This window comes from Thermobia domestica, chromosome 12 (genome assembly GCF_964235325.1).
Source record: "Thermobia domestica chromosome 12, izTheDome1.hap1.1, whole genome shotgun sequence".
Classification (NCBI taxonomy): Eukaryota; Metazoa; Arthropoda; class Insecta; order Zygentoma; family Lepismatidae; genus Thermobia; species Thermobia domestica.
Window position 1 is genome coordinate 202950193 of NC_137465.1, and position 19576 is coordinate 202969768.

At 35.5% G+C, this 19576-nt stretch overlaps 1 protein-coding gene across 2 annotated transcripts in view; it reads right to left on the minus strand.

The window, feature by feature from the left end:
- Window positions 1-13208, minus strand: part of wfs1 (wolframin ER transmembrane glycoprotein wfs1) — a 31863-nt gene extending 18655 nt beyond the window's left edge. The window contains exons 1-3 of one of the 2 annotated variants that reach the window (XM_081734560.1): window positions 13090-13208; window positions 6017-6121; window positions 203-322 (exon numbers count right to left, since the gene is read on the minus strand). In XM_081734560.1, coding sequence (XP_081590686.1) covers window positions 203-322; window positions 6017-6121; window positions 13090-13108 — 244 coding nt within the window. In that variant the 5' untranslated portion in view covers window positions 13109-13208. Of the gene's footprint in view, window positions 1-202; window positions 323-6016; window positions 6122-12758 lie in introns of both variants that reach the window. The other variant, XM_081734559.1, reaches the window with a different exon arrangement.
- Window positions 13209-19576: the final 6368 nt, after the last annotated feature.

Sequence of the window (19576 nt, forward strand, 5' to 3'; positions counted from 1 at the left end):
TCAGCAGCGAGGCTATATGAGACGTGGACCTACTGATTAACGGGGAATCCGAACCACATGAGCTCCTGCCGGGAATCGAACCCGGGTCTCCCAAGAAACAAATTTGAGAAATGTTGATAAACGCTAATCTCTTCATGTTATTTTTGTGAAATCAAGCAGTACACCAAATTCAGTAAACCTAACAAAATGTGGTAGCGCTTACCACGTCCCGTTTCCAAGCAATGCCTCAAGATGTCAGTTGCTTCCACATGTCCTTGCTCAGAAGCCTTTATCAGCCAGTAGACGGCATGTTTCGCGTTCTCTTCTCTCTCACTTTCCAGTTCTACAAAAAGAACAGTGATTAGTTTATATAGTTTTTAAACAACTGAACACTATATAATACTTATAACCTAATTTCATTATTATCATCAATTATAACTCTAATGCAGCGTACTTACTAATAGAGCTATAGTAATATTTATTGAATATTTAATATTTATTTAGATATAAAATATCTTGGGATATGATAATCTTTAATTTCAAGAACAGACAAATTTAATAGATAAAAATTCATTTTATTACACTGTCACCACATCTAATCTTCACAATAGTTAATTTTCTGTACTTTTGACAGTCTCTGTAAATTTCAATTAATATTTACAAGGCTGTGAAAATCAGCCGTATAAGAACTCCTCACTCATAGTGACGGCTGCTTTTTTGAAAATTCGTCAACTTTTTTTAAAAAAATGACGAATTTCGTAAGTTTATATACCATTTTAACATACAGCAGAAGTTTTGCACTTTTTTACGGACAAGAATAATATATAGCAATTTTCAAAGATCCATTATGTGACGTGTTTCTCAAGGAAAAAAGTTTAACACATTTTATGACATAAGGATTACGTTTACTTTGAATTTCCTAAGGGTTCCACAGGAAGACAGGAAACTTCTCATATGTTACCAGTTTAGCAGCGGACATACCTCACTGATAAAGACGCCACAGAGCATTGAAACAGTTTGACACAATTCTAACTACCCCAGATAAACGGTAAGATATTTTATACCTATCATTAAAAATGATCTAATAAATCTTCTGTAAGCAATGTGATCGTTTAATTAGACAATGTAATTGTGATTGTAGAACTAGACAATTGTATTATGATTGCAAACTTACAGAACGCTATTCCTTAAAATTAGATTATACCTAACAAGGGACATCACCCAATTGTCCGGCTTTGTTTTTTTTTTTTCTTTTTTTTTAATAACTGATAGACGACATGTATTATTTGTGATGACAGAAATTTTTGCCATGGTGCACGTTTTCTATTTTTCTAAAACTTTTTACGAGTTGTGATGTGGTTGTTAAAGATTACTGCAGAAGTCCCTTACTACTCTTTGTAAACGGAGTGTTAATGAAAGAACAACCATGTAGATACATAATAAGGCCTAGGGGGAAGTCGTATGGTAGGTATGACCTTGACGGCAGCCATCTTGAAATCCGCCATATGGAATTAAGGTCAAGATTTTTACATGGGAATAGGGTAATCTGATACGTAATTTCGGGCTAGAATTTAATCAGGAAGACAATGGTGAAGTTAGTTTTAAGATATGCCCTTTTGGAGAAAAGTTATAGGCATTAGTTGTTTATACTTACTACGAATAAGTCCCTTACCTCTCCGCTTCTAACCCACGAATTAATGATAATAAGTGGATAAAAGGTTCGGTAATACATATTATGCCTAGAGGGAAGTGATACGGTGAGGGTATCCTTGATGGCAGCTATCTTGAAATCCGCCATTTTGAATTAAAATAAAGTTCGAAAAATGAAAACCGTAACATGTGACACCTCATTTTAATAGTAAATTTTCCCAAAAAGCCAATGGTACGCTTATTTTTGTTCTATAGTTAACCAGTATGAATTTAGCTTCTAATGTGCACCAAACGTCCATTACTTAATCTTTCAAATTGGCAACACTCCTAATTTTCACCGCATGTTTTAAGATTCCAACTAGCACTTTGCAATTGTTGCCATGGCTCATGTTTTCTAAATTTATTACACTTTTTAAGAGTTGTGATTTGGCAGTTCACGAATAATGTCGGGATAAGGATCCAGCAATCTTTCTGAATTTTGAAGACTTGCAATGTAATTATTTATTTTAAACCAGAATATATAAGCAGCCTATGGACCTATGTAACGTAAAGAAATACAAATTAAATTATAACAAATTGGTGTTATATACTAACATAAAATTATCAGGAAATGTAGCCCACATGTTGCGCATATGACAAACAATAACATATTTTTAATAAATACAACTTGAACGGAACAGCAGCAATGATAGAAAATATCAAAGAGGCATAATATGACTGTTCCCAACACGTTGTTTGTACCATGAACATAATATGAAAACAGATAACTTGTTTATAAAGAGGTGTAACTTAATCGAGTTCCCGATCAACACTGATTATACATCTTACAAACATGAACCATCGACAACAATCGCTAGAAAACGAATGACTTTTTTGTCTGATCAGCTAAAAAACTGTCATAGAAAATAAATAAATAAATAAATAAATAAATATACAATAAAGGAATAAATATTAACAAAACAAAAGACCATTGATTTACACAACAAACATATTTCGTTTTCCTTTTTGAAGTGAATTTTCATTTGATTTCTCGTCTCATCTACTATCCATTACAAGCTACGTCTTTGCTATTGCCTGCATGCAAAGTTGGAGTTGTTTCGTTGTGCGATGATTCATGTCAGTAAATGTGTTCTTGAAGGGCAGGTATAGGAAATAAATAATTACATGGCAAGTCTTCAAAATTCAGAAAGATTGCTGGATGCTTATCCCAACACTATTCATGAACTGACAAATCGCAACTCTTAAAAAAAATGTACTAAATTTAGAAAACATGAGACATAGTAACAATTGCAAAGTGCCTGTTGGAATTTTAAAACATGCGGTGAAAATTAGGGGTGTTGCCAATTTGAAAGATCGAATAATGGACGTTTGGTGCACAGTAGAAGCAGTCCTAAATTCACACTGGTTAACTATAGAACAAAAATAAGCATACCATTGGCTTTTTGGGAAAATTTACTATTAAAATGAGGTGTCACATGCATATAGTTTTCATTTCACGAGCTCCTTCGTGGCTAAGCGGTTAGCATACGCGCCTATTGCGTGGGAGATCCGGGTTCGATTCCCGGCAGGAGCTTATGTGGTTCCGATTCCACGTTAATCAGTAGGTCGAGGTCCACGTCTCATATAGCCTCGCTGCTGAACGGGAAGTTAAACTCAAAATCAAATTAACTATGGTTTTCATTTTTCAAAACTTCACTTTAATTCAAAATGATGGATTTTAAGATGGCTGCCGTTAAGGATACCCTTACCGTATCACTTCCCTCTAGGCATAATATGTATTACCGAACCTTTTATCCACTTATTATCATTAATTCGTGTAGTAAGTATAAACAATTAATATGCCTATAACTTTTCTCCAAATCGACGTATCTTAAAACTAGGGTGGAAAAAAATCATGATTTTTTTTAAAAATCATTTTTGTTGATTTTTTTTATTTGAATCGATTTTTTTGATTTAAATCAAATCTTTCTCCTCGTATAATACAAGTCGCGAACTAAAGAAAAAGCATTAGGAATTAGTATTAAATGCTAATTATGCCATTTAAGTGAAAGTATTGGGGTTGAATTTTGAATTATCCCCAATCGTTAACCTATATCAATCCCAAACTTAACAATTTTAAATTATGGCTATTTTTAAAGGTAAATTATAGACTTTCAGTCAAACAGCTACAGCACCATCCCTATTTATCCTAGGATCATGGTACATACATCACTCTCTTTAGAATAGAACAGCTTTTGAAACGGTAACATTCACATTTCCTTATGTCCATGAAGCGGGAAATTTTGAGAGTAATCGGCATATTTTTTTAAACTTTTTTAAAAAATTTTGATCCCCTCTGGATACCCCTGTGTTATCGCACAGATCTCAAAATCAACTGGGAAATACTAAGGGGTGTACTAAATTTCAAGCTTCTATCTTCAGTAGTAAGGGTGAGAAAACTATTTAACAATGAGCTACGAGCATTCCCACAATGCCCCAGATGACCCGGATGTAATATAAAAATTTCCTCAGACATCCCTATTTATCCTAGGATCATGATTTGTACATTATTCTCTTCAGAATAAAACAAATTTTCAAACGGTACCCTTCAAATGCCTCCATCATGTACCTGGGGCGGGTAAATCACAAAAAAGAAAAAAGGAATTTTCTGTTAAAAATATTTAAAAATTTTTTTTTTACCTCGATGGACCCCTCCCCGTGTTTTAAGGCAGAGATCTGAAACAAATCTGAAAAATACTGAGGGGTTCACTGAGTAAATGTGTGAAATTTCAATCTTGTAGGTGCAAAAGTAAGCCCGCGAAAAATTATATTCCCCAAATACCCCAGATTCCCGGATAAAACAGAATCTCAGGTAACAGTTTTCCGAGACATCCCTATTTATCCTAGGAGCATAGGACGTACATCATTTTCTTGAGAATAGAACAGCCTTTCAAATGGTACTATTCATATGCCTCCATCTGAGACGGGAAAATCACGAAAAAAGCTATTTTTTGTTAAAAATATCCTTTTCTTTAAAACATTTTTGCCCCTCTGGACCCCGCTGTTTCCACGAAGAGATCTAAAAACATCTGAAAATTATTAAGGGGTGCACTGAACGAGTGTGCAAAATTTCAGTCTTCTGAATGCAAAAAGTAACCCGCCAAAAAGTATAATACGCATAACAAAAATATATATTTTTAAATTTATGACGTCATCACACACTATGCCTCAACGCAGAAAGGCGTGAAAGCATATGTAACGTGTTCTAAAATGCCTCCAGTCTTGAAAAAAACTAAGTAAAGAGCCTTATTGGTACTTTTTTAATCGAATAATGAAAATTCTACCCTATCATCCAGAAACAGGTTATATAATTTAAAAGGTTAAGCATTACGGAAAAAGTACAGCAACATTTATCAAAATGACACATTTTATCACAAAAGTTACTGATATTTGGCAGGGGCCTATTTTTAAAAACTCAGAACTACCTTGCGGCATGAAATACATAAATTTCGCCTAAAATTATAAAATTAACAAGAGGGAATAGGACCCTTCTAAATACGCCCTATTATCTGGGAACAAACAAACAGACACGCACAAAAAATAATTTTCGTCTTAAATGTCGATGGTGATTGGAATAGTTAACGATTTTAAAACCCAAACCCAATGTTACGAAAAGAAGAAAGCAGGACTACTCAGTTACCTGTTCAAAACGGGATTTTCCCTAATCATCCTCTGCATGATACTTGTTTTCATGCTATACTCTACATTTGAGTCTCATTATATTATGATTATTAACTTCCATAATCGAAATAACAGAACAGAAACGGGATTTTACTTATTTTCACTTTAAATTAATTTATTTCGGAATTCGATTTAAATCAACGATTTTTATTTAAAAAATCAAGTGATTTAAATCTTGATTTAAATCAGACTGATTTAAATCAATCCACCCTGCTTAAAACTAACTTCACCATTGTTTTCCTGATTAAATTCTAGCCCGAAATTACGTATCAGATTACCCTATTCCCATGTAAAAATCTTGACTTTAATTCCATATAGCGGATTTCAAGATGGCTGCCGTCAAGGTCATACCTACCATACGACTTCCCCCTAGGACTTATTATGTATCTACATGGTTGTTCTTTCATTAACACTCCGTTTACAAAGGGTAGTAAGGAACTTCTGCAGTAATCTTTAACAACCACATCACAACTCTTAAAAATTATATATAAAAAAAGAAAACATGCACCATGACAAAAATTTCTATCATAACAAATAATAAATACATGTCCTCTATCAGAAAAAAAAAACTGAAATCGGAGCCGGACAATTGGGTGATGTCTCTTGTAAGAAAAGCAAATGACCCATTTCATTTTTATCAATTTCCGTGTTAGTATCCAGCTCTTACCACTGTTGTCTTCCAAAAGCTGTTTTGCCAGCACAACTTGTGACTCTGGGCATCCATCTTCCGCCAGCTGACTCCGCAACCTCCGCAACGAACCTCTGGGACCATCTGACAATAAAAATTATATAAGTAATGCCAAGAAAATAAAAATGCTATTCACCATCACATTTTGCTCAGGAATTTAATGACTATTCCCCAAATGAAATTAGTGAAACCGAACCACAACAAGAATAGTATGCGCGAGACAGTGAAAATAATGAACCCGAGCAAAAACAAGTGCAAGCTCTACTGATGAGCTTGAGCCTCACTGATAATCGTGAGCATGAGTTCAGTAGAGGGAAGTGAGGTCGAGCGCGAGAGAATACGAAAATGAAAAGAAATCTTTGAGTTGTACGTCCCACACCTATGCAGGCTAAGCTAAAGGAGACGGTGATGATGAGAAATGAAGGAAATGGTGGAATGAAGAAAGTGGGAAGAGAATCCGAGGAAACCCACGCATACGGTGTTTGTCCATCAATAGTTCACTTGGCGCCAACTGAGATAAACCAGGGACCCCATGAACCAGAGATGAACGCTCTACCACTGAGCCCAGCAGCCTTCGCGAGAGAATACGGGCCCAATTGACATTGGCGATTCCGAGCTCCACTGAACGTAGTGAATCCGACCCGAAGTAGGAGCATGCTTGAAAGAGATTATTGAGCGTGGTTTCTAAAGAGGTTAGTGAGTGCGAGACTTATTGAAGAATGTGAGCCCAAGCCCAAGTAAGCAACCCTCAACGAGAATAGAAAGCGCTAGTCTCATTAAAGGTAATGAAACCAAGCCCACTGTGGTGTCAGTGAGCTCGATAGTAGTGAAACCGTGCCAGTGAACGTACGTGAGCCCGAGCCGAAGTGCGAGCCTCATTGAAGGATGTAAGACCAAGACCGAGTAAGCGCGAGTCTCATTGAAAGATGTGAGCCCGAGGCTAATCAACACGAAAACAGTGAGCGCGAGCTCCAATGAAAGTAATGGACCCGGGCCCAAATGAGTGCAAGCACCACTGGTGTCAGTGAGTTCGAGCCACATTTATGATAGTGAGCTCTAACCCAGTTGAAACAAGCGAGCCCGCGCAAGTTAGCACGAGTCTAATTAAGATTAGTGAGCCCTAGCCCAAGTAATGGCGCGCTCGAAAGATTAGGGAGCTGATCCCCATCGAATCCTGGACTGAACGCACGAAAGGTGAGAGCGTCTGTGATTACGCTACGCTGGGTCACTGTCAAGCCATTAACGACTTGTCTATCTGCTACAACTTAAATTCTGAGTTAATAATGACGATCTATAGCTTCGGCTAGTATAAAAGCCTATATAAAAAAAAAAGTATTTAAATTTTAAACTACAGATTTAGAACTAGGTCGTTACTGTAACAATCAGGAATTTAATTACAGATAGTCCTGGACTTATGCAAATTGTCCGACCTAGAGCTCGTTGCGCAAGTCGAAATTTATGTAAGTCAAATTTTTACTATAGCCTAAGATTTACTACAACTAATACATATGAAAAAGTGAAGGTTGAAATATTCAGTTAATGGACGAAACTTGAAGCACAAGGTAAGTCACATTTCCGATAAGTAGAATAATATTACAAATCCAAAAACTTAATTTCACAATATATTCAATGAATGAGGCCTTATATTCTTACAACGCTGATGGTGACAACGTCGTTCATGCCTCACTTACTAGAGGACTCTCAAAACAGAATTTCGAAATTTAACACTACTACTTATTTCAGAAGTGAGTACCGGTACCGTTCGTACATTTTATTTATCAGAAATTTCTTACGTAAGTATAAATTTACATAACTCAGGGACTGTCTGTAACTGTGTGTGAGACCGAGAATGAACATCAATCACGATTAAGAGACTCCAGATCAAGAACTAATATAAATAAGGACTGAAGAAACGATATCGTCGTCGTGAACTCCCAGTCGAATAAAGAACTACATCTGTATTTTAATGTGCACCTCGAATTTAGGAAGCCATAACAATAACACTACAATAAATACCTTTCTAAAACATTTATCACTATACGACAGCTTTTTGCAATATTTTGGAAATGAAATCTTTAAGTTTTACGTCCCACGCTTATGCCGGTTAGGCTAAAGGAGACGGTGATGATGAGAGATGAGTGAAATGGTGGAATGAAGAAAGTGGGAGGAAACGGGAGAACCCCGAAAAAACCCACGAGCACGGTGTTTGTCCACCACAAAGTTCACTTGGCGGGGGCTGGGATCGAACCCGGGACCCCAAGCACCAGAGGTGATGCAATATTTTGGAATATATATATGGTTATGCCGGTTTTGGGTGGATCGTCTGGCAAATTTTTGTTTCTCGGTTGCCGACATTGTGCTGTATTGTTGCTCTACCCACAAACATTTCAATTGTCGCCTTAGTCTGAACTTCTCGCATTTCTTCAGTCTGTGTAGTCATGGAGCAGTTTATTATAGCGCAGCACGTGCTAATTGTGAAAACTTTTTATCAGAACGGAGAAAATTATGCAGCAACTGCCAGGCAACTTCGCGCGGTTCTAGGGCGAAATGAGGCACCGAATGAATCAACAGTTCGAAGACTTATGAAAAATTCATTGAAACGGGTTCAACAGTGAACATTAAAAGCCCTGGGCGTCGTCGCAGTGGTCGTTCTGAGCAATACATTGCGGTGTCAGTCAGTCATAGCGAATTTCACGAACAGAGTTATTGCATGCTAGCACAGTAGAGGTGGTCGTATGCCCGACGTCATTCACCATACCTGAAATCGGAACGTATGATGAACATGTTTATGAATTTTGTTAGTGATTTGAAAAAATAAAGTTCATAATCTGATGTAACAAAACCGTCGCGCTTTTTGAATAACTCTATAGAATGTTATTCAAAAGCAACTGAACACTCACCTAGCCTTTAGAATCTCTTTTATTTCTAAGACTATGGGAGCTCCTCCCGGTCAGCGTACGCGCGAAACCCAGGTTCGATTCCCGGCGCGAGTTCATGTGGTTCGGATTTCACGTTAATTAGTAGGTCCACGCCTCATATAGCCTCGCCGCTGGACGGAACACTAAACTCAAAATCAAATCAAATCAAATGAATACTATGTTTTGAAATATATCTTATGTCTTCCAAGAAACTGTCTTGCAATTGAATGAGCAGATAAATATATTATGCTTCTGAAAATAAATTGGGTGTTTTTTCTCCTTCTCTTCAACACGACTACAATTTCCAAACTTTTGTATTATAGGATTGGTGCAAGTACTTCAGAAAAAAAAAAGCACAGAACAGGATTATTCACGAACTGTCTCCATCATAGTGAGTTGGAGACGAATCATTACTTATGAACGCCCTGTTCTCTCAACTTGAATCAAATCCTAAAATACTTTACCTACACTATAACTACGAAGGTTGTGTGGTGAAATGAAGTGCAATTATACGTTGAACATACATACCACATTATTCATGCATTCATTACGACATGTGCACACTTTTTCCCCTTGTACTAACATTATTACTCACAGTACATAGTAAATGCATAATATGGGTTAAGCTCTGAAGACGAGTGTCAGTAAATCACATGGAAAGCATTAAATTGAAAAGACGAACGAAATACTTATTCTAATCTACTTCATATGAAAGGAATCAACCAATTTTTCTTACAAGGCCCTCTACAGGTGCCAATTTGATCAAAATTTAAAGTAAAAATAGTTCGAACGGAACTGGTCTGTGGCTATTCGAGACGCGGACTAGGTAGAATAACGCACAGACACGGTAAACCGGAGACGTGAGTTCGATTCCCCTGTACAGTCCCACACTTCTTTTTGAATTTTTATTTTATTCTAAGCCAGTGGTTCTCAAACTTGTTGTTACTACGACCCACATTAAATAATAAAAAGGTTCTGTGGCTCACCTACTTTTATTCAAATACACATTGACATTCTCTCTCAATAATTGTATGATATAAAATTGCACGCATGCGCAAAAAGGGTTAAAGTGTTCCCATAGAAAGGTAACAGACCTGACACTACTCCCGACGCAATACCCAACTCCGTGACAGATTTTGACTCACCCAATCCAGGGTGTCTTCTAAAATTCCAAAATGAAATTTCGTGACCTTTTCTTTATCACAAACTATAAAGTTTCGGAACATTCTCAAGAGCGAAGTTGGATGCGAATTAGGCCGAATTTTCATGCATGCGAATTGGTAGCGATTTTGTAGCGTCTAAAGTCGACCATAGACATTTTTGGTGATGAATTTTGATGTTTTGTAGAACAAAATATTTCAGTTTGTACGTACATTTGTACAGATAAAAAAATCGTGACCCAAAAGCTAAATTTCTTTACTTTCATGACATTCATGACCGATAGACACCCTGCAATCTTTTTCCATCCTAACGCAGCATCTCTACTAACTATACAACAGGGCCGGGCTCTGAGTAACCACTTCCTCTGTACCTCATTAACAAACGCTTCCAATTTTCATTTTCTGAATAGTACTTCACAACATATGTTTCTGCATCAAAATAAAATTTTCATAATTAAAAAGAAAAACTTCTCGTGACCCACCACGGGTCGCGACCCACACTTCGAGAAACACTGTTCTAAGCTACGGTATCTGAATTCGTGGGTCTATCTGCACTATCATACAGGAACACACAAATTGTAAGCAATACTGTGCAGAAAAAAATCTAAAAGTCACCACTTACGGTACACGAACATAGTGTTCTTTGCGATAAAAAAAATAAACAAATAAATAAATAAAAATTCTAAAGTCTTGAGATGTTGCATTTATCGGCAACTTGTTAATTTGGTCATTTCATTCATTTTCTTCGATTCAGTGATTTGAATGTTTTGGTTCTGATTTTGAGTACGTATCTGTTCTTCTACGTTCGTTACTGGTATCGTCACGTAGTGACGTACTGTTGCTTTTATGTTAGTGCGCGATAGTGTCGGAGAATATTCTTCTTCATTTAGTGTTGCTTATGATTTGACCATGTGCTTTGCTTCGTTGCTAGAGGTACATTTTGCACGTGTTGCTTTCTAATGTGCCTTAAGCTGTTTTCCTGGCGATACATGTCTAATGTGGTGGATGTTCTTTTACATTAGTTGTCAACATTAGTGTGTGTTAATGAACAGTGTTTTTCAGTGGTTATTCGTACTTAGTGGGCAGTGAAGACATTTAACTGTGAACGACTCCTCTAATTTCGTTAATCCTTGAATGGGGCATATTAATAATGGCGATACAGTTCGGCTATTAGATATGGAGTGGGGAATTTTGTTCTAGTTGTAATACTGGGGGGAAATATTTATTCATGAATCAAATTGCCGAACTATATTTACCACACTAAAAATGCAGGTATTTAATCCTAATTTTCTTTTATTATTTTAAGATACATAGATGGTTCTGGTTGAGGGGTTCGGGGTGAGTGTTTTCTTTTAAGTATATAATTTTGTGAGATGTTCGTATTAGTTTTAGTATTTTTTAATTGTTGTTCAGGGGGGTTACTTGGCTTGCCCCCTTATGTATATAATCTAATATGGTACGAATTTCTCATTCATGCCTTTTGTGTCTTTTCTACTTCGGCTCTCGGGTGTCTCATTATCTGTTGTGTGCTGTTTATAGCAGACGAGAAATATGGTGGTTCTTGCTGTAGTTGTTTCTCTTATTATTTTATACATTGCATATTTCATGTTTCGATAAATGTAGAACTATGTTAGGATGAGAAGTTAGGATGGTTCTAAATCTATCAGTATTTCAATCTGTCAATGTATAAAAGAATCATAGAAACATTAATTACAGTATGACCACCATGATTTCTATCCTATTCGATTCATAGGAACTGTTCCGAAGAACCAGTTTCCCACGAATCGATTCATTGAATGAAATGACCAAAATAAAAACTTGCTCATTTTTATTTTACTTACGCTTCCCATGCACGTAAAGGTAATGACCATACATACAGTGTTTTCAGCATAAAATTTTCTCCTGAATGTCCTAGAAACATTGAGTGACTATCCATTTTTATTTGGGTTATTTGCACGAGACATTTCTTTTGCAACCCATCGGGAAGAAGTGAGGAAGTCTGAACGAACGAACACAAAAAACACAGACGATCAGGAGCTACCGGTACTTAAGGCAACACGACTTCAAACATCCAGACCAAACACATGTCAGAGTTACTACTATGCAAATGCTTTCTTTATGGAGTATTACACGGTAATGATGCTTACATTATTAAATTCTATTTTACTACTTTCGTTAAAATTATGCGCCAATATAAATAAATACCTTACAAATTACTCCGTATTAAGCGCAGGAGTAGGTTTAGCCTAACCTGAAATGTAACACTAAACAAAAACAAACCTAAGTCTAAACATCTTGCATCTATTTCAGGCATAAAGGTCATCATTACTCCTTCTAATGAATTAATACCTGCTTCAGTAAATCTTCAATATATTGGGATGCTAGTAATTTTTCAAAATATTCTTACTTTCACTTTTATTTTTATGACGGGACGCTAAATTCAACTTCTATTTATTTATTTATTTTTATGGAATTTTCAAATGTAATGTAATCCATTGCCATATAGACAACTGTCTTCGGAACTTGAGCCAAAATATTAGTACATGCAAAAGCGGTAGCATGCAGTATTCAGTGTGTTGATCAACATTTAAATATAACTTATTACGTGTTTTATTACATAGTTACAAAAAAATTAGTTCTTACCATGCAACGTCCACTGCCTTCTGGATGTCTTCCTTGCAGCAATGGGAACGACACCAGCCATAGTTTACAATAAAAGGACAAGCTAAGCAACTACAGAATTACATTAAACAAGTATAAACACGTTCTTACTACGACCTTCAACTACTGAGGCCAAGAAAACCGACATCCACATAAAACAATTCTGTATTTAGTACTACTATTTTGCCTCAAACAACAACACATTTTCTTATTTTTCCGTCCTACAAATACAGGCTACAAAAACTGACTGGCCCAGGTCTCACATTATAATGAAATAAATTTTCAATAAAGCATCTTGTCCACTCCCACACACCTTCTCTCAAGGCGGCCATTGACGTCTGCTGTTTGCTCGTTTGTTGTTGTGCTCACTGTTCTGCCTCGAGCATCATATCACTATACTGTGCATCATATGGCGTCCTCCGAAATAACATGATTCTGGAAAAGAGATAATACCAATTACTTCATTGTGAATCATTTCAGGTTTTAAGAATATTCGGTGCAAGAAATTTTTAGCTGTAAAATTCTGATAAATAACGCTTTAATTCTCTTTCATTAATAGAATCCGAAAACATAGATACAAGATTGCAAGCTGTTTCTGTAATGTCAGTTTAGCTATACTCATGGGTAAAAGTGAGAGGGAACGCGGGAGGACGCCATACCCAACCTCGCCACAATTAATACGAGGTCCCCCCTGTTTCAAAAAAATTACAATTTGCAAAGATAGGCAGGGAGAACGGCGTGACGTCATGCCGCAACCTTTTCAGATCCATTTTTACCCCTGGCTATACTACTTACATTGATGACATATGTATAGGTTCATCAGGAATTTATTATTATTATTATTATTATTATTATTATTATTATTATTATTATTATTATTATTATTATTATTATTATTATTATTATTATTATTATTATTATTATTAGAAAGTGTTTCATAAGAGGATTTGCGTTACTTGATGTATATTCACTTTAAGAGGGCTTAGCCGTTATGAGTTTAAATACAGTGTGGTGACTTACGCCATAAAAGCTAACGCAAATAACATTAATCAACTTGTGCTAAGTGGTCACTCAAGAACAAGTGTCTTCATATAACACTTCACTTCTTTATGAGTTTTATGAGTGTGTTTCCAACTTATAAAGGAATCTCATATATTAACTTATACTTTTGCTCCAGAATTATGCTTTTGTTAAATAGCCTATAAGATTCTAGATCAAGGCCCTCCCCCAAAAAAAATCAGTAGGCCCTGTATGTTTTCCAGGTGTGCGTCCCACCGCATACTTGTGGGTGTGTTTTCCCACGCCACCACAAAACCATTTTTAGCTATGGCATTGCTCACTCCCTTCCTAACCACACCATTATGTTTGAATCGTCAAGTGAAGAAACAAAATAATCCCAATGAATCTTTAATCATCGATGATTGGCCAAGATATGTTGAAACATTATATTACATAAGTGTTTACTAGTTACTCTTGGTCAGTGCGATTCAATATTGTGTTGTGAAGTAAATAGTTTTTGTGCATCTTCCCCCCTCCCCCTTAACGATGGTGACAATGCAAATTCAGCGGGTAGCACAACAATACTTCTGACAAAATTTTCCATGTCACTTCAGAGCCAAACTTCATCCTTAGTAACTGAAGTTTTACATTCAGGTTTACTAAAAAAAAAATTATATACCTAGTACTTTACTACTGAAAGTTATCGAAATCTGACCATAAAATAATCTAAAGTATATTTAAGTGCTTCAATAGTTTTATTTAAAGTAACAAGTCGCGATGAAAAGTAAAATATTAAAGAAAGAATCATTCGAGTTTATTACGCAGGATATCAAGTATGTAAAGATATGGATAACCCCGAAGACAAGTGTAGCAGTGAAAATGTCAAGTTGTGATGTTCTGGAATAAGAAGTCAAAACACTACTTCAATATTTTATTCCATGGTTCAGTGAAAAGCTATCATCTAGAAGAGTTACGATGATGCATAAATGCTTTCTGATATTTTTGCGCGCGAGAGCCGGCCATCCGTCCGTGAACCCGGACACGAATTACATGGGCAATAATCATTATTATTCCTTTTATTTTTATAAAGAAAAGTGTTTTAGTAAAGGTGTATACAATTTGAATTATTAATGAAATATTTTGTGTCATCTTAATATAGTGAAATCTGTTGTGTAATGTAATAAGTACCCTGTCTGAATACATAAAAAAATAGAAACCAAAAAGAAAATGCAGAAATATAATTTCAAAACGTAAATGGAGTTGATCATTTCAGAAGTTGATTCAGTGATGCGTGTTAGTTTAAGATTTTAATTGCATGCTAACACAGTGTGATTTTTGATTTATATGTTTTAATGGGCTTGCCCGAATGGAATAACATAGTATGATCGCAAAGTTATTGTGTTACGGGGATGCGTATCACTAAAAGATCGCAGCACCTGGTTTGATTCTTTTTATAGTAGGGAGGGTTCCTATAAGAGTACGCGGTCTTCAAAAAGTACGCAGTGCCCATTTCTAAAATTGGCAGGATTGTGGGATGGTAACGTCTAGAGGTTAGCAACCAGCAGCACAGAAGATTGTGTATGAGCACAAAGGTAGTAACAATCAGCTGACAAGAACTGAGTAATTAGCAGGTAAGTACTTTCACATCACTTCACTGTAATATTACACACAGCCATGTAGAATATAATGGCTGTCCAATAACACTGACTGGAAGACAATGACTTTTATAGTAAATGAATCGGTCATTTGAGAAACACCTCATATCCAAAGAAGTAAACTTTCGGGAAATCTAAAAAAACAGTTTTTCCATAATTTAACATAATATATTTTTTAATTTTTTTTATATGTTTCTACAGGGATTTGGTAAGCTAATTCTACCAAAATAAAATTTTATTACTTTTATTTTGATATTTTAAAAAAATATAAACGTTGTTGGAGATGTGTTGTTTCTCAAACGACTGACTAAACGATATGTTATCAGGTGTGAAATAAAAGGTAAAACAATTCAAATTATTAATAAAAATCAGTATTTTATTTTTCAAATAATATATACACATTTTCCAAACATTGTTTCTTAAAACAGTTCAATGTCATCCATATCGATAGTTGGCCAGTCATAATTTTTTGAATAAAATCCACCAACAATGTCTGCAGGTATATAGGCTTCGACTTTCTTGAGGTCATTGATTTTGTTGATATTGATAGGTACACATTTTTGCGGGTAGGCACTGATTTTTGGAAGCCCTGGTAAACCAGTTCCTGGTTTTTTCAAGTCAAAATTTGTTCATTGAGTCCACCAATAAAGTTTTTTATTTTAACTTGGCCAATGTGTTTATTAGAGTAATGAAACTCCATAAAAGTTGAAATGTTGAATTTTATTTTGTTTTCCCTTGGGATGTTCCTTGCTTGAGTCTCCGTAGATATTACATTTTTTTTTTTTTTAAATATAAAATTGACCACACCATGATTTAAAATCTTTTACACTTTCTACTATTTCCACCAGGAACTTGTCCTGAATAGCAGCAGAGTGCAACATAAGTTCAGCATACTGTTTTACTGTGTAAATCCTGTCAGTTGTTTTATTTTTTCGTTTGATTACACTAAAGTCGCGGTCACACGGAAGGTACGAATGACCTCGAGTAGGAAAATAGTGATGAATACTGTCTAATCGGCCAGTTTTTATTAGGGCAAGAAAAAAGCACGGTGCTTTTGTTTTGTCCAGGTGCACCATCGGAAAAAACATGAAGATGCCTAACACCAGCATCAAGAACTTCATTGATATAATCAACTAAAAATGAACAAATTTCATTCGGCCCCTTCTTAGCTAAGCCCTCATAATATACATAAAACTTGGCTTTATTGGTTGCAACATCATGAATATTAAAAACATTCACTGACAACTGCCGTAAGTAAAACATTTCTTGAACTGGTATTTGAGGAAGTTGAAGGTTTTGCATAAAGTCCATGCAGATCCCACCTACTTTTTCATCCTTTAGACACTTTTGTCTAATATTTTCAATGGCTTTGAAAAACTTGTTTGATCTCCTTTTATGCACCAGGAGTTCCGCAACACACACTCTTTTAGTTACATCATTTAAAGATGAACTTTTTGTTTCGACAGACAGTTCCTCACATTTACAACAAGAATCAATCTGAGGCCTCCCAAAAGTTAGGTCAAAATACTCATGAAATATTTTCAAATAAAACTTGTAATCAACACTCAAGTCTGGATGTTTTTCTTTGAAAAGTTGCCACATAATTCTTACATTAAGGTTAGCGTTCAAGTATTTGTAAGACCTGTTGGTGTAATGGGCTTCTTTCTGAGGAAAAGAGGCTATGTGGTCGGCAATAGCCTTTGTGATATGGCCTGGTTTAGCGTTCCCTGGAGAATTTGTCATTTGAGAAACAATACATTTCCAGGAGATGAGGTGTTTCTCAAAGGAATGGATATTTTCTAATGCGCCATCACTATGGTTACTAAGTGGAGATGAGTTGTTCTTTGCGTATTGGATTTGTCTAGCCTTCACCAACAATTTAATATGTCTAACTCAATTTTGGCCAAAAATAGACATGAGGTGTTTCTCAAATGACTGATTCAAATATATTTTAACGCCTCGCTGATTGCTTCTGCCATATGGTAACCGAACAATGAAAGTTGCGTTGTCCTCAAAAAGTACGCATTGACCTGTACCCAAAGAGTTCGCATGAGTACTCTTTAGGGACACAGTAGTTTCTATGTAGTAAAATTCCTTGGATTTATTATATTTATTTCAAGATGTCTCAGATTACAATTTTTCAACAATTTTCTGTAGAATTATAAGAATTTACATATTTTGAATCACAAATAAAATGGAAGTACAGTGTCCTATGCGCATAAATGCATACGTAAAACATCAATTTTGTAACAATAGTTGTTTTTGTTATTATTTATTTACAGGAGAGCAATACACCAGGAGGAAACTAATCAATGTTCAAACATTTCATCTGGGTTTCATGAGGATAATGTTCAACATCCGAGGAGCTCCAATAAAAGTGCAGTGGCTAAAAAAATACAGACTATCGAAGTGACACTGGCAGCTACAAACAGTCAGAATGTAATATACAAGTATCTCCTGGTTTGTTTCCCCTGCCCAAAGTCAAGCAAGAGTAGGAGCGCAATAGACGTGGACAGAAATCCGAAATCATGACATCATCACCATATAAGGCAACAGTGGAGTGTGCAGCATCCAAAAAGCAAAGAACCAAATAAAGAATGCAAGAGTTGTAAAGGAAAAAGGGCGCTTAAAATTTTATGCTGCTGTACCTTCCACATCTAAAAACCTTCAAGAAGATGTCATGTGCCCAGGATACCACGAAATCTACGAGAACCTAATTACAGAACACTGGATTAAATGTGGAGGTTGCGAGCAATGGTGGCATGCAGCTTGTTCTAAGGACGAGGTGCCTTTCAGTGTGACATGTGTTAAACGTTTCGTTTATCTCCATAGACACTTTCAAGTGCGTACTCTTTGAGGACGCGTTGCGTACTCTTTAAGAACCTGTCCTCTAATAGTACTGTTTTGTATCCACTTAAAAAAAGAAGTATATATCCTATGATGTGTTTACATTCTTATTTTTTGTTATATACGAAAGTAAAAATACTACTTGAGAAGTAAGGGCAGTTGTTTTGTGTTTTTGTTTGTTTTAGTTCCCGTAATATCACTTCTAAGACTAAGTGCGTACTCTCATAGGAACCTACCCTAAATATGTGTGAAATAGCCGAACCGTATTTGAGACACTGAATCGGAATCGATCCAAGCAGATAAACAGTGTTATTGATTTAATCTTAATGTCTTTGTTGATAAATGTACTACTATATTTTATCATACGTATATGTTAATGTTTCAAACAAATAAATTGATGGAAGAGTCATTATTTCAACATCTTTAAAAATATTTCTGAGAATTCCATTGTACTCCAGATTGTATTCTTCCCACTTTCATCTGTAGCCTAATAATGACAAGACTTTTAGGTGTATTTCCCCAGAACATTAAGCCATATTTCTTTTATAGAATGAAAATTTGAGTAATACAGAATTGTGCTTACGATTTATGATAATTATATGTGTTTGTTTCATAAAATAGCAAATCTGTTGTTATGAAGAATATAATCTCTGAGTGACGTCAGTTCTTCATTGAATCTTACTGCATGAGGACATTTCTCAGCTGTCAGCTAATATTGTTAAAATGTTGAAATGAACTTATGTCATTGGTAGGAAATGTAATGAAAAGTTATCTTCTTAACTATTGATCAGTAGTACATTTTCTGATTAGCATATTGCAATAAAGTTTGTCTATAGGCCTACGTCTGTAAAAATGAAAATTTTATATTATACTATTATGAATCACATTCGATTTTGAATATCGCAATAAATCAATGAAGCATATTCTTTGATAAATATATTGTGTCAACTCTATAACGTCATGTTTCAATACTTCATGTCTGTGATAAAATGGAATATGCTAGGGTTGCCAAGTTACCCAATTTTAGTGGGTACCACCCGATTTTCAGGTCCTATATTCATCCCCTGCTTAATCATCTCTTAATCACGAAAAACCACCCGCTTTTTGGTTTGGAGAAAAATATAAGACGATTTTGTTAACAAAATATGTTATATTCAATTCAAACCGTTACATCACCGTGTCAATCTCAATCGCGATTGAGTTAAATTTGGACTTAAACTCAGGCTGAACAAGTCTATGTTTTTACTTAGTCTATGTGTTCACTTAGTCTTTATATATTCAGAAATGATTGCAAATCGA